At 43.5% G+C, this 14,100-nt stretch overlaps 1 protein-coding gene across 7 annotated transcripts in view; it reads left to right on the plus strand.

The window, feature by feature from the left end:
• Positions 1–660: 660 nt before the first annotated feature.
• KHDRBS3 (KH RNA binding domain containing, signal transduction associated 3) overlaps positions 661–14,100 on the plus strand; it is a 199,504-nt gene continuing 186,064 nt past the window's right edge. For 2 of the 7 annotated variants that reach the window (XM_055116978.2, XM_055116976.2), the window contains exon 1: positions 661–1,191. In XM_055116978.2, coding sequence (XP_054972953.1) covers positions 1,104–1,191 — 88 coding nt within the window. In that variant the 5' untranslated portion in view covers positions 661–1,103. The other 5 variants (XM_008955444.4, XM_003830072.5, XM_055116974.2 and 2 more) reach the window with 5 other exon arrangements.

Below are 14,100 nucleotides of genomic sequence, written 5' to 3' on the forward strand. Positions count from 1 at the left end.
CCAGGCACAGCCGGTTTATGACCTAAGAGAATGACAACCCAGGAGCAAGTCGGGATGACAAAGACACCCAGAAGGGCACGCGCTTTTATGTAACCGACCTCTGAGCTGGCGGATCTCAGGAGGTTGGCGCTCTGAGCTCAGGCGCGGAGAAAGGACGGCGCCCCTGCCTTACTCTCTTATAAATACGAGGGGACAGCAACGCGACATAACTTAGAGAAGTCCAGGAAGCTTTAGAGAGCAGGGCGGTCCCGCTGCTATTCCTCAGAGCGCGACTGGGGCGAACTGGGGCGCCCTTCCCAGCTCCAGCTCGGCCCTTGTCCCCTCTTCCCAGGATCACTCGCTGGGTGACCTTGGGCGAGCCACTTGACTTCTCTGAGCCCCAGTTTCCCAGTCCGTGCATCTGAAAGGCTGTAATAGCGTCGTGGGGCTCCCCACTCGGCCCTCAGGGCCAAAGGTGGGCGCCGGACACGCGGGAGGAGCCCCTGGACGCACCCCCTCTCGCAAACGCCCGGTTAGTCCCGGCTGACTCGCAGCGGAGAGCGGCCCCAGGAGGCGGCGCGCGGCGGGGCGGTGGGCGCCAGTGCGCAGGCGCGGCGCGGCAAGGCGGGGCGGCGGGCGCGGGGCGGGGCGGGGCGGAGCCGGGCGGGGCGGGGCCGGCGGCAGGCGCTGGGCGCTCAGCGCGGTGGCTCAGAGTGCGCGGGGCGGCGCGCGGCGTGCAGGTCGCCGCTGTGGCTCGGGTGCTGGCAGGTGCTGGCGGGACTGGCGGGGATCGCCGTGGACTGCCTCAGGGGCGCCGCAGCCCGCTCGGCCCGAGGGCCCGCCTAACCGCGCCGCCCGCGCCCGCTCCTCCTCAGCCCGCGCCCGGAGCGCGGGGGCCGCCGGCGCTGGGCACTCGGCGGCCACCGGGGATCGGGGCTGAGCGGTCGGTTCCCGCCCCCGTGCCGCCGCCGCCGCCGCCTTCCGGCCGACCGCCCGGCTTGGCCGCTGCTGCCGCGTCTGGCCCCCGGGTCCCCGCCGCTGGGGGCGCGGGCGGGGTCGGGGGTTGCCGGGCGCCGCCCCCCGTGCGCCTGGAGTCCACATCCCGGGCCCGGCGGCCGGCGAGCATGGAGGAGAAGTACCTGCCCGAGCTGATGGCGGAGAAGGACTCCCTGGACCCCTCCTTCACGCACGCCCTGCGCCTGGTGAACCAAGGTGAGGCGCCGGCCGTTAACTGCCGGCCGGCGGCGGTTGGGGGCCGGGTGGAAACGCGGGGGCCCGGGGGGCCCCTCCGTGCCCTCTGCTGTCAGCGGACGCGGCGGAGACGGAGGCCCGGGTGGCCTCCGGGGTCGTTTGCACGGGGACCTGGGAGGCTGTGGGACACCTAGGGGAAGACCCTGATGTGAATTTTGGGGACTTGGAAGGAGAAGGCTGGGGCGCATGGGTGAGACTTGAAGGAAATCTTTGGGGACTCGGGGACACCCAGGGGAAACTTCTGGGTGGGGGACAGCGACCATCTGGGGGCTTCGTTGGGGACGAGGTTGAATTATGTCATGGAAGGGGAGCGTGTTGGACTCGGGGAAGTAGGGCGTTTGGTTTCTCTAAGGTACTGGAGAAAAAGCTGGAGGAAAATGGAAGGACTTGAGGGACTCAAATGCAGAAGAGGTGAAGGGAACAGGTGCTTGCATTGTTAGCGAAGTTTGGGGACCTTGGAAGAGGGTTGGTGTCAGACCCCAGCACCCGAGAGGAGAGGAGCTCCGTGGTCCCAGGGGAGGAGCCCAGTTCCCCCTCCCAGCCCTTTGTCTCTCCTGTGTCCAGACTCCAGCAGCCCTGGCGGGGCAGTCAGCCCTCCCAGGGGATGGGCAGCCCATGCCAAGCCTTGCAGGCTGGCCCTTGGAGAAGTCAGTAGGGGAGAAGAGGCCGGCAAAAGAGCACCGTTCCGGAGGGCGTTGGGTTGGGTGACCCTCATTGGTGGCTGGCTTGAGGTTCGGAATAGTGGTGAAGGGAGTCCTTGCCATTTTCACACGACTCCAGCCAGCTCAGGGTGTGAAAGGTCCTAGGAAGTACTGCGTGTCAGGGATACAGAGGTTTCTGGAGGCACGCCTACCCGGGACAGTGTTCCCCTGGCTGTCTTCTCCTGTGGCTTCCTGAATCATCTGCTGGCATGCACGGTAAATTAAGCCTTCCTTCCCGGGAGCAGTCTCCTACTTTTCCTGGAATATGTGTTTCAGATGAAGATGGGTGTGGGTGCCACTGGTCTGTCTTTTCTCTGGGAAATGGCAGCAACATGATCTGGTCAGATCTGTTACCTTTTGCAGGAATTACTGTGCACTGACAGTCTGTGGTTCCCTAGATGAATCGGATCTGCTGCTCTTAGTGCTCGCCCTGGCTCTTTTATTGTTGGAAGTGAAAGATGAGGCAGACATATTCTATTTGTATATAGATACCTATATTTTAAAACAGTGACCTCCAGTTTTTGCCTGTTTCAACCAGTTCTTCAGAGTAGAGTGTGTGTGTGGTTGACCGATGGCGGAGGAGAGACTCTACTGTCTCCAAGAATTTAAGAATATTTGAATTGTTGAACAGAAATAGACTTATAGAGCTCCCTCATTTTATTTTAATTGCAGGCTTATTTTTATTTCTTTAATAAAATGGGCTTGTGAAAAAGTGAATGGGCATGCATTCCTAAATAAAAGAAAAAAATTTAAGTTTTATTTCTATGCCCTCTGAACAGTTCTGCAGTTGAGTTTGTACTCCTGTGCCTGATGATTTACATGTATCTTTTATTGCCTGCTGGGCTGTCATCTCTGTGAAAGAAATTTCTTCATACATTGCATGAGATCCGTGGCATTGGAAATATTCCGGACTGTGGACTCAAGTGCATTTTTCCTAATAAAGAAGCTGAATTAAAGTTAGGTTGTACTCAATTAAGGAACAGTTAAACTGAAAGTACAGTGCGTTATCTTATTTTAAAAGTCAGAATTATTTTCTCTGCCGTGTTGCCATAGTATTGTGTTGCTAAAACGTCCAAAATTCTTTTGGATTCTGTGTTTTTACCAGTGTTAATGGCTTCCAGTTACTTGAAACAGATATTTACTGGGGAAATGTTGCCATTTAGTGTTTTTTAGGTATTCAACTTGATAAACTTACTTTTCATAGAAGTAATTCTTATAAGAAGTATATTCCTTGCATGTGAAGGAAGGAGGAGTTGCTGCTCAGAATCTTGTCTTACTGTTAGTTTAGATGACTTCAGACTGAAACATTTTTCTCCTAAATCACAGGCTGATATTTGGAATGCAGAGCTTTATCATTTAAAACATTAATTACACTCTTATGTAACTCCAAAATTACAAGTGTTTTAAATCTGAAGCTACGTGATTATGAGGAAGCTTTGATTTTAAATCCAACCAACTTGTTATGGGCTATTTTTTCTTATTTAGTTATATTTGTGTTTGCCTCTAATGCAACTGTGTTTTCAGCAGTTATTCACATTGGAGTTGGTATTTCGGCACTAAATTGTAGAATGGGCCAGCATGGCAAACCTTAGCGTGCCATGTAATAAATATGTTTTATGGTATCTCTAAACTCTAACAAGGCCTTACGTTTGCATAGTATTTTAAAGTTTCCAAGGCGCTAGTTTTGTCCTCACACTTGCATTCCGGTAAGGCAGATGTTCATGTCTTCTCTTTTCAGGAAGGCAGCTGAGGATCCCAGCTATCTAAGCTTTTGGGCAACTGAGATTTAATTTGAAATCTCAGGTCTTCTGTCTCTGAAGACGTTGTTCTTTCTTATTTTGCCTTCCTAAAATGTTGGAATGAAATACTTCTCACTTGCTAACTTCAGACCCTGCAGAAATCAATATAATTAGTATGATTGTTTCCAACTGACTTAAATGTATAGGAAATAGTATATATCCTTTAGGACGTTTATCCTGATTTTTACAGAAAGTTTCTGTCTGCACTTGCCTTCTTTGAAGAAGCAAACATTCACGGTAGATTTATCTTCCAGGATTTTGATACTGAGGCCAAGAGGCAGTTTTGAATTAAAGCCCTCCTGTGACTAGTGTATTAGTTTAATAATCAATGCATTATGATAATGAAGCAGTTTATAGATGAGGTGTAGTCGTTCTTTAAAAATTCAGTGTTCGTAAAGATTGATCAACTTCCTAACTGAATTACTCTTTTTCTTTCTTGAGCTAGGATGACAATAAGAGATATACTCCTGTCTGGTATACATTGGCTTTTATATTTTTCCAGACTTGTGTTTCATCGTGGGCACTGATTGCTGATTTTATTTTCATTTTACCAGAATAACTGGTTCTCCTCCTCCACCTCCTAAATGAATTTGTTACCTGAATATTTATTTATTTATTTTTTTGAGACGAAGTTGCCCAGGCTCTGTTGCCCAGGCTAGAGTGCAGTGACACAATCTAGGCTCACTGTAACCTCTGCCTTCTGGGTTCGCACGATTCTCCTGCCTCAGCCTCCCGAGTAGCTGGGACTGCAGGTGTGCGCCACCATGCCTGGTTAATTTTTGTATTTTTAGTAGAGACGGGGTTTCACTGTGTTGGCCAGGCTGGTCTCGAACTCCTGACCTCGTGATCTGCCTGCCTCAGCCTCCCAAAGTGCTGGGATTACAGGTGTGAGCCACCGTGCCTGGCCTCTGAATTTGTTTCTCTAACAAAATTAGTGGTTAATGTTTATTTGATGTTAAAAGTCAGTCAAAGAAAATAGGCTTTGGGATCCCACTCCGGACCCCGCCTTGGTTCCTGTAGGGTGAATTGACATTGCAATTCTTGCCAAGGAGAGGTTAATTGCAGATGAAAGTGGTGTTGCATGTTTTATATTTGCTAGTAGGGGATGTGCTGACTCTTACTAAAAAACATCTTTAGAAATGTCTTATGCATTATAATTTAATCCAAGTCTCTGATATTGGTTTGGATGGTTTTCAATACAAGCCAAGTAACCATTAAATAAGATTACATAACGCTGTATTTTTAATTATCTGATATAATGTGTGGATTGGTGGCTGGCTCACTGCCAAGTTACATTTAGTTGTCGTTGATTACAAGAGAAAGTGGAGCTGAGGATTCAAGATTAAGGTGGTCCAGATTTGTGTCTAGGTTGATAAAAGTATTTTGTTGGTATATCAAAATGGTTTTTATATCAGATTCTCAAATATTACAATTCTTAGCATTACTTAGAATAAATATGGAGGATAAAAATATATTAAGGAAGGATTATTATTTTATGTACATCTCTTTGTAATCCACAAAACCCAGGGGCTTAAAACTTGATTTTTGGGGACCCCTTTTGGAAAACATTTCGGATTTGCTTGAATGTCACAGACTTGTAAAGTAGAGAGTAAGAATGAGAACTGCAGAACTGTATTTAGGTATGGTGCCTTCATGCTATAGTTTGTGATTTTCTGTTTCATCCAAAGGAGGATGTGATTATTTAGTTTTTAGTTTTTTATTGTTTTTCTTTGTGTTATCAGTTTTTTTGTTTTTTTTTTAAGAAAATGCGATCACTCACAGTGTTAGATATGCCATTTCTGAGTTTTATACAGTGTATTATGATTAAAAGTGACCCAGTGATTGTGAGTTACAGGGTTTTGGTATTGGACATTAGTAACAGGCTTATAGAGAACCTGCCATGCTGGTTCTCTGTGTTGGGTCCCAGGGGTAGGGAGGAAAAACAGTCTGCACTGGTGAGAAGCTCCTGCTCTCCTCTGTGTGCGTTTGAGAATGAATTTTCGGTTTGTAGATGCCCTCTTTCCTAAGGAACATCTTAGTCCTTCAACTATGCTGAAATATTTAATGATTGGATGGCTTAGATTTACTGTTAATAAATCAGCTTGTGGACATTTTTGAGGCACTTGTTGGTACTGGGTCATGTTTGTAATCTCGATACTGGTAACAGCTCAGAGATGGAGAGGTTATTAGCCTAGTTTTTCAGTTGTAGAAACCAAGATTCTGACAGCTAAAGTGACTTGTCCATGGTGACATGCTTATAATAAAATGTCAGAGTGAAGGGTCAAGCTTTGTTCTTTTACAGGTCCATTGTTCTTTTTACCATGTCCTACTGACTCTCAGTAACACTGAGAGTCTAAAGGGCTAAGTTACTGGCCAACCTGTGATGGTATAATTAGTGAATGATAGAAGGAGAATCAAAACCCTGGCTTTTTTATGTGCAGTTTGTTTTTCCTCTAGCCTGTGCTGAATTGAAAGATAAATTATATAGCATCCATTTTCATACTTCATTCTTCACATTTCTGCCGTAAGATAAGTCCTCTGACCTTTTTCAAAATGGGTTGGATTGCCTGTTTTCTGGTGTCACACAACACCTGTTGCTCTTACGGTGTGATCCTCATCACACTGCTTTGTTTGGATCTTTGTCTTTCTTGGTAAAGAGTGAGTTCCTCGGAAGACAGGGCCTGGTCTTTCCTCTGTATCTTCAGCACCTAGCATACGTCTGAGCACAGGGCCCTTGGGAACTCCTGTCTTCATTTCAGTGTTATGTGTTAATTATCATTAAGGGTAGCAGAATCAGCAAGTATATTTGGAATTTAGCAGTCAGTAAAGAGCTTTGCTTCTTACAGCTTTAGAGGACCTGAATTGGAGGTGGGGATGAAGTCAACAGTTCTGCCCATATCAATGAAAGAAGGTTCTGAGTGAAATGCAGGGTTGAACAAGCAGAAAAACATCCCAGTGCTCTTTAAATGTGGTTGCACAGTAGGGATCCTTCTCTAGGAGATAATGAGAAGATGTTGTCAGATCTGCTTTGAATCAGATGTTTATTTACTTTTATTCTTTCTTAAGGAATTTATGAAATCACTGCACTCTCATCAATTTGCTCTCCTTCTCTAAACTCCTAATGATATTTCTCATGGCAGATTAAAAACAGAATTTTGGAAGCCCTAGTCACATGCCAAATAAGGTTTCTTACCTGAGAGAGTTATCCGCGGTTTCAGATGCCAAAGGGAAACTCAGAAAGCCAGAGGAGCGATTGAAACCGCAAATTGAGTGCCAACAGCAACTTTGATATCAAAAGCCCCATTTGCCTGTTGTCACCAGTCCCGCTGAGTGAAGATAGAATGACTTATATCTTCTACCAAAACAATAGAAGGAGAGTGTTCCTTGGCGTTGGGGATGATGATTATAAAAGCCACCAATTTGAGGCTCTTCCGTGCCAGCTGCTTTCTGTGCATTCTCTCTCATCCCCGCAAGATCTTGCAAGGTAGGAGGTTTTATTCCCTGCATGCCTCCTTTATTTTTTTCAAATGAGGCCTCTAAGGCTCAAAAACACTAAGTAACTTGCCCAGTCAAGGTACACAGCTTATAAGTAGTCAGGCTGAAATTTTAAACCAAGTCTGCAGTATTTTGTTAAGATACTTTAAGAAAAGAGGTAAAAGGACAGAACTCAACATTGTTGTTTTTAAATAAATGTTTCATTATAGCAGAAGCCTCTTAGGAATTTCCATTGGTGATGAATTTTTAAAAGGGGTTACTGAAAATGTGTTTTACCAAAAAGGCAAGCTCACTTTTTTTTCTCCAGTGCTCTCCGGCAGTCTTCAGTAGGCATTCAAAGTAAGGATTTTTAAATATGTATATATTTCAGTGACCAAAAAGAAAATAGAAAAATATTCCATATAGAAAGCCAGTGAAATTCTTGCTGAAGTTCTGTCTCCTGAGGGAGCCTCCTAGAGGTGCAGTGCTTTTTGTATTTTAATACTTTGCTTATCACAAAAACAGTCGAGAGTATGATATCAGGGATTTATAGTCAGTTTATGGTATATTTGTGAATTCTTCATTCTCTAAAAATAGGTTCACAAAAGAAAAAAAAGTATTCCCACAGATAATGCTTTTGGCTTTCTGGAAGGGGGGAATATGTTTAAATATACTTGCCCTGCAGTTGCTAATGATAGTAGCTACCATTTATCAAGAGCCTTTTCTGGTTTACGTGCTTTATGTATGTTATTTCATTGAATTAGTTTAACAGTCTTAAAAGAGTAAGTCATTTTACCTTATTTTATAGATGAGAAAACCGAGGTCAGGAAGGTCACATAATTTGCCTAAGAACACATAGCTAGTAACTGGTGAATCAGGATTCAGATCCTTGTCTGCCCAACACTATGACACTATGTAGGGCACCTGTTAGCATCAGATAGAGGTGGAAGCTTTGAGTATGTCTTGTTTTTCATGTTTTACTTTTGTGGGGAATTTGGATTATGCAGCTCTTCAAATTAAATGCCTAGTATTGGACTGGGTGAGCAGGGCAGTTGCGTACCGTACAGAGGGCACACAGGGGCATGGCAAAACGGCATAGGAACTTTCTGACCAGTGGCAACATCTGGTGGGGAGCATTTACTTGGGAAACAGTGTTACTCAACAAGGAATGAGCTGGTGCAGAAAGAGCCATGTGATTACAGGTGACAGCTTTCTAGTCTGTAATCCCCTGCAAGTTACTTTATTTCTCAGAGCCTCAGTTTCCCCATCTGTGAAATTGGGGACCTTATGCCTTCTTTGTAGGGTTGCTGTTTTAGACGTAAGTACAGTGTCTAACACATAGTAGGTGCATAATAAACGTTACCTGCAATTTTTATAAAATGTTGTAAGACAGATGTGTGAGTATCGGCATCACTTTTCAGATATAATGTATATAATACAAATTCATACATAAATCATCTACTTTCATTTCTTAGGGTAATTTTATGTTGTTAGAATTATTTTAGTTTTCCAATCCAGGAAATACTGAAGGAGAAATTCAGTCTTTAGGAAGCTTCTTTCATTAATATCATGCACAAAATTAGCAGCAGCTCTGATTGATTTTTATTATGCTATTCAAGACACAGCACCTGAAGCTTAAATTAACAAATGAAGCTTCCATAAACAGTTTTATGACTGCATATCTTAAAACATGTCTGGACACCCAGCAGCCTCTCTCCACAAGCACAAGATATCTTACTCTGAATTGGTAAGCTGTAAATTTCCATAATTTTTTACATTTCCATAATTTTTCACCAATCAGCCCCTGCTGCTATTTTAAGAATTTTAAAAGGTGCTCCTAGCATATTATTGATGTTCTTCCTTGATATGATAAAGGGCAAGAGTATGTGAGGGCACCCTTTTAAATGTCTGTTTTCGATATATATCTTACACTTGGGGTCACTGTTGATTCGAGCTCCCATGGGAGAAAATATAGAAATTATGATGAAGATAAGGGGCAGTTTTCATTTTCATCATTTTCCTTGTTCTTTCTCTGCTTCAATGTTTGTGCCGTTTGTGCTCTGCTTTTCTTCCACTAGATGGCGCTCCACATAGCTAGGTTACCTTCTTTCTTTCGCATTGGTAGCTTTTTCTGAACTGAAATGAGTCTTGATCGATAAACGTGCATTGCTTTTGATTTTCATGCATTGGTATTTTTCATATTATTTATATCTTAAGAGGCATACTTGCTAATCAATATTTGCAGAAAGCCATGCCTTTTTTTGTAGCTACCATTGCTCAAGCGCCTAAGGTACGCCTGGCACTGTAGCTAGGTTCTTCACACATTTCTTCATTTAATCCATGACTTTCACGTGAATTTAGTTTTGTTGTTCTCATTTTACAGGTAAGAAGTGGAGGTTAGAGGGATTTATAACTTGTTCGAGGTCACAAAGCTAACTTATATTATAGGGATTAGTGTGCCCTAAAGAAAAGTATACTCCAAAAACATTAAATTGAAAGCTTTTGTCAAATAACTTGTTAGGATAGTCTGACTTACGGTTACTGGCCATGGTAATATGTTTATTTTGGGGGAAAATTATACTCCTCACAGTTAATTTGCTTTGGAATATATAAATCAAATTCCCAAATCCGATTTGTATAAGAAAGCACACAACAGTAACAAAAGATTTGTCAGTTGGTGTGCAAATTTCTGCTTCCTCTTGCCTTCTGTTTACTGACTTGAGTGGGCTGAGACTTGATGAGTACTAGCTATAAAATGTGGGAGGAATTTTGGACAAAGCCAGGCTTCCTGTTTTAGTAACTTTTAGCAGGGCTGAATGCTGTTAACGAGTCCCCAGGACTTAAAAAATTTATCCTTTCATTTTATTCATTTATTCAACACATATTTGTTGAATTGCTGAGTTGACCTGTGTGTTCTGGACCATGACTTTACCTCACCGAGCCTCTATTCCCTCATCTGCACATGGCAGGCAGGATGCCACCTCAGTGGTTGTCGTACATTTTAAAATAACTAAAAGAGTATAATTGGATTGTTTGTAACAGAAAGGATAAATGCTTGAGGTGAGGGATACCCATTTCCCTGATGTGGTTATTATGCATTGCATGCCTGTATCAGAATATCTCATATGTACTCCATAAATATGTACACCTACTGTGTACCCCCACAATTAAAAATAAAAATTAAAAAAGATTAAATGACAGTGGTTTCGTATTTGTTTAATTTCACTATAAATTTTTAACATAGAATATATTTGTTGTATCTAAGATGAGATTATTACACATATATTTCTGTTCCTCATATATTATCTTTTACAAATGAATACTTAAATACCTTGGCATGTATTTATTAAAAATAAGGGCCTTCCCTTTCATAACTGTCACACAATGATCCAAATTAGGAAGTTTAACAACCACACAGCGCTGTTATCTCATCTACAGTTCACATGCTGATGGCACCAGTTGTTCTGGTTTTGTCTTTTACAGGACCCAAGTCAAGATCACACATTTCGTGTAGTGTCAGGCCTCTTTAGGGTTTCAGTTTGCAGTAGCTGCTTTGTCCGCCTTTGCCTTTCGTGATAGGCATTTTGGAAAACTATACAAAAACTATACAGGCCAGTTTTTTGTAGAATGCTTCTCCATTTAGGTTGTCTGATGTTTCCTTAAAATTAGATTTGTGTCACACACTGTCTTGGCAGGAATGCCACCGAGGTGATGGTAGGTCCCTCTCAGCCCCTCGTACCCGGGCACACCACGTCTGTGTCGTGATTGGTGAAGAGTTCGATCACTTGGTTAAGGTGGTGCCAGTTTTCTCCTCTGTGAAGTTACTACTTTCCTTTGGTAATTAATTAATACTTCTGTGAGGAGATACTTTAAGACTATGTAAATAAATATCCTGCTCCTCATTAAACTCTCCCTCACATATTTTAGATCCATTAACATTTCTTACCTGAATTATTACTGTGATGGTTGTAAAATGGTAATTTTCCAACAGTCATTCCATCTACATTTATTGGTTGATATTCTACTGAAAAGGAATCTTTTCTGCTCCTTCTTTCTCCCTCTTTTTTTCAATCCCTCTCTCCCTCTTTCTTATTCAGTCGTATCTGTCTTCTAAATTCATGCATTTTTCTTTAATTCAGTGGGTTATAATCCTTTACTATCACTGTGTAAATTGAAGCTCACATTGTTTAAGATTTGGCCATTGAGGGCCCTTTGCTCTGGCTCCTGGGTCCATTGGAGAGGATCATCCCCTAAATTGGCTTAGTATTTTTTTAATCTCTGTAACAGCAACTTGTTCTATGCTCATCTTGTTCTTGCTCTGCCCTAGCCCTCAAATGAGCCATTTTCCCCAAAGGTGCCCTGGTTTCTTTAGTGTGGAATGTTGTTTAGAAGCCAAGATCTGGGTGCTGGTAGTCATTGCTTTCAGGCTCTTTCATGGACAGCTGGGAAGTAGATGCCTATCTGTGGCTGTACCTTCATTGTCTTTATGCTAAACTCTACGCCTAGGGACAGCAAACTTTTTCTATAAAGGCTAAAGAGTAAATAGTTTGTGGGCTGTGCATTCAACCTCTGCTGTTGTAGCAGAAAAACAGCCACAGACAGTATGTAAATGAATGAGAATAGTTGTGTTCTGATAAAACTTTATTTATAAAAACAGGCAGTGTGCCATGAGCTGTGGTCTGCTTACCCTTCCCTGCTCTCAGCAGAGAAACTAGGAGCCCAGGCTTTATTACCAAACTTGGTAAAATTCATTTGTACCCATGCCTTCCAAAATAGGGGCACAATAAAAGTTATTTGCATGAATGAATTAATGATAATTGTGGGCTCTTTCTATTGCAGACCTCTCATGGCTCTTTTGGACATCAGTCTCTTATGACTTGTCAATTTGTTCAGGTCCTTATTTAAAGATGAGAGGCTTTTAGAAACATAATGTGCACAATATGCAAAATAATACTGAGAAAAATGATTTTATAAACTCGTGAGGGTATTTTTCTTGTCATGATGAAATAGTTACCTTTCCCTAATGAAAGCATATCTCAAGGTATAGCCATACTGAGGCAGAGCACATGGCCCCTGCTTTGGTCTGGTGTTGCTGCATTCTGCGTAGGGTCAGCTGAGAGGCAAGACTCCAGCACCAATCAATTGGGTGAAAAATTTCAAAATTATACCCCTTTTATTGTCTCAGAACTGTTTCTTCACAGTTTTCTTTATGTAATTTATTGCTCTAATTCATTCAAAAAAGGATTTTATTACAGCAGTGAGAAATCAGGGAGTGATCCCATTCTCAGAGAAGAGTATGCCATTAGGAAGGACCGTCTGTTTTTTTTGAGACGGAGCCTCGCTCTGTTGCCCAGGCTGGAGTGCAGTGGTGCGATCTCGGCTCACTGTAAGCTCCGCCTCCCAGGTTCACGCCATTCTCCTGCCTCAGCCTCCCGAGTAGCTGGGACTACAGGCGCCCACCACCATGCCTGGCTAATTTTTTGTATTTTTAGTAGAGATGGGGTTTCACCATGTTAGCCAGGATGGTGTTTTTTTTTTTTTTTTTTGAGACGAGTCTCGCTTCTTCGCCCAGGCTGGAGTGCAATGGCGCAGTCTTGGCTCACTGAAACGTCTGCCTCCCAGGTTCAAGCAATTCTCCCGCCTCAGCCTCCCCAGTAGCTGGGATTACAGGCATGTGCCACTATTCCCAGCTAATTTTTGTATTTTTAGTAGAGACAGGGTTACACCCTGTTGGCCAGGCTGGTCTCAAACTCCTGACCTCGTGATCCACCCGCCTTGGCCTCCCAAAGTGCTGGGATTACAGGCGTGAGCCACTGTGCCCCGCCAGGACCACCTATTGTTAAAGCACAGAGACTGCCATCAAGGTGATGTCTGACACTGGAAAGAAACCAAGCGCTAGAGTACATCGCAGCCGATGCCAGCAGCTTGAGCATGAAGATGGAGGTTCATTCAGTTTAATGTGTCTCTGATGACTCTAAAATAAATCAGGCTTTAATTACTGCTTAAATTTTTATTTAATTTCAAAAATTCAAAAGTCGATTTTAAACCTGTTGGTGCGTAGCTTCTTTGGTGTTCAGCAGGCTATTCGTCTTCCTCTCTGTGAGAAGCAGCATGAGGTTCTGCTTGCTCCTTTCTCTAGAATCCAAAGGAGTGGTTTAACGTGCTGGGTCACAAAACAATCCTTGGATCTGTGGAGCATCCTGGCGTGCTGATAAAGGAAACCGAGCAGGCTTCTTTCCTCCCGTGGCTTTTATCTTCTGGGTCTTGAAGTGCCTTATAAGATTTTGATTTAACAAGTTTTACTGTTTTTTTTTTTGTTTGTTTGTTTTAACTTGAGAAGTACTAAAGTGCCTCTTTCTCTCTTAGGCTCATTAGGAATGTCTCCTTTTTGACATGCTGCCCATCGTTTGGTGTACCACCAATTCAGAACCAACAGCGATAATCCCCTGCCCTGTGTTACACGGTTTCTAATAGCTTCAGAGAATAAGGAGACAAAAAAAGAAAGTCATGCCATTAACAGTCGATTGATTGTATTCTGGATTGTATTTTTCTCATCCCTTTTTCCCCCTTGGTCTGGGTTTTGCTGCTTTTTTTTTTTTTTTTCTTCTTTCCCTGAGACAGAGTCTTGCTGTCTCACCCAGGCTGGAGTGCAATGACGTGATCTCGGCTCACTCCAACCTCTGCCTCCCAGATTCAACTGATTATCCTGCCTCAGCCTCCCAAGTAGCTGGGATTACAGGTGCCCGCCAGCACACCCAGCTAATTTTTGTAGTTTTAGTAGAGACGAAGTTTCACCATGTTGGCCAGGGTGGTCTTGAACTCCTGAGCTCAGGTGATCTGCTTGCCTCGGCCTCTGAAAGTGCTGGGATTACAGGCGTGAGCCACCCCACCCAGCT

Source organism: Pan paniscus, chromosome 7 (assembly GCF_029289425.2).
Source record: "Pan paniscus chromosome 7, NHGRI_mPanPan1-v2.0_pri, whole genome shotgun sequence".
NCBI lineage: Eukaryota > Metazoa > Chordata > Mammalia > Primates > Hominidae > Pan > Pan paniscus.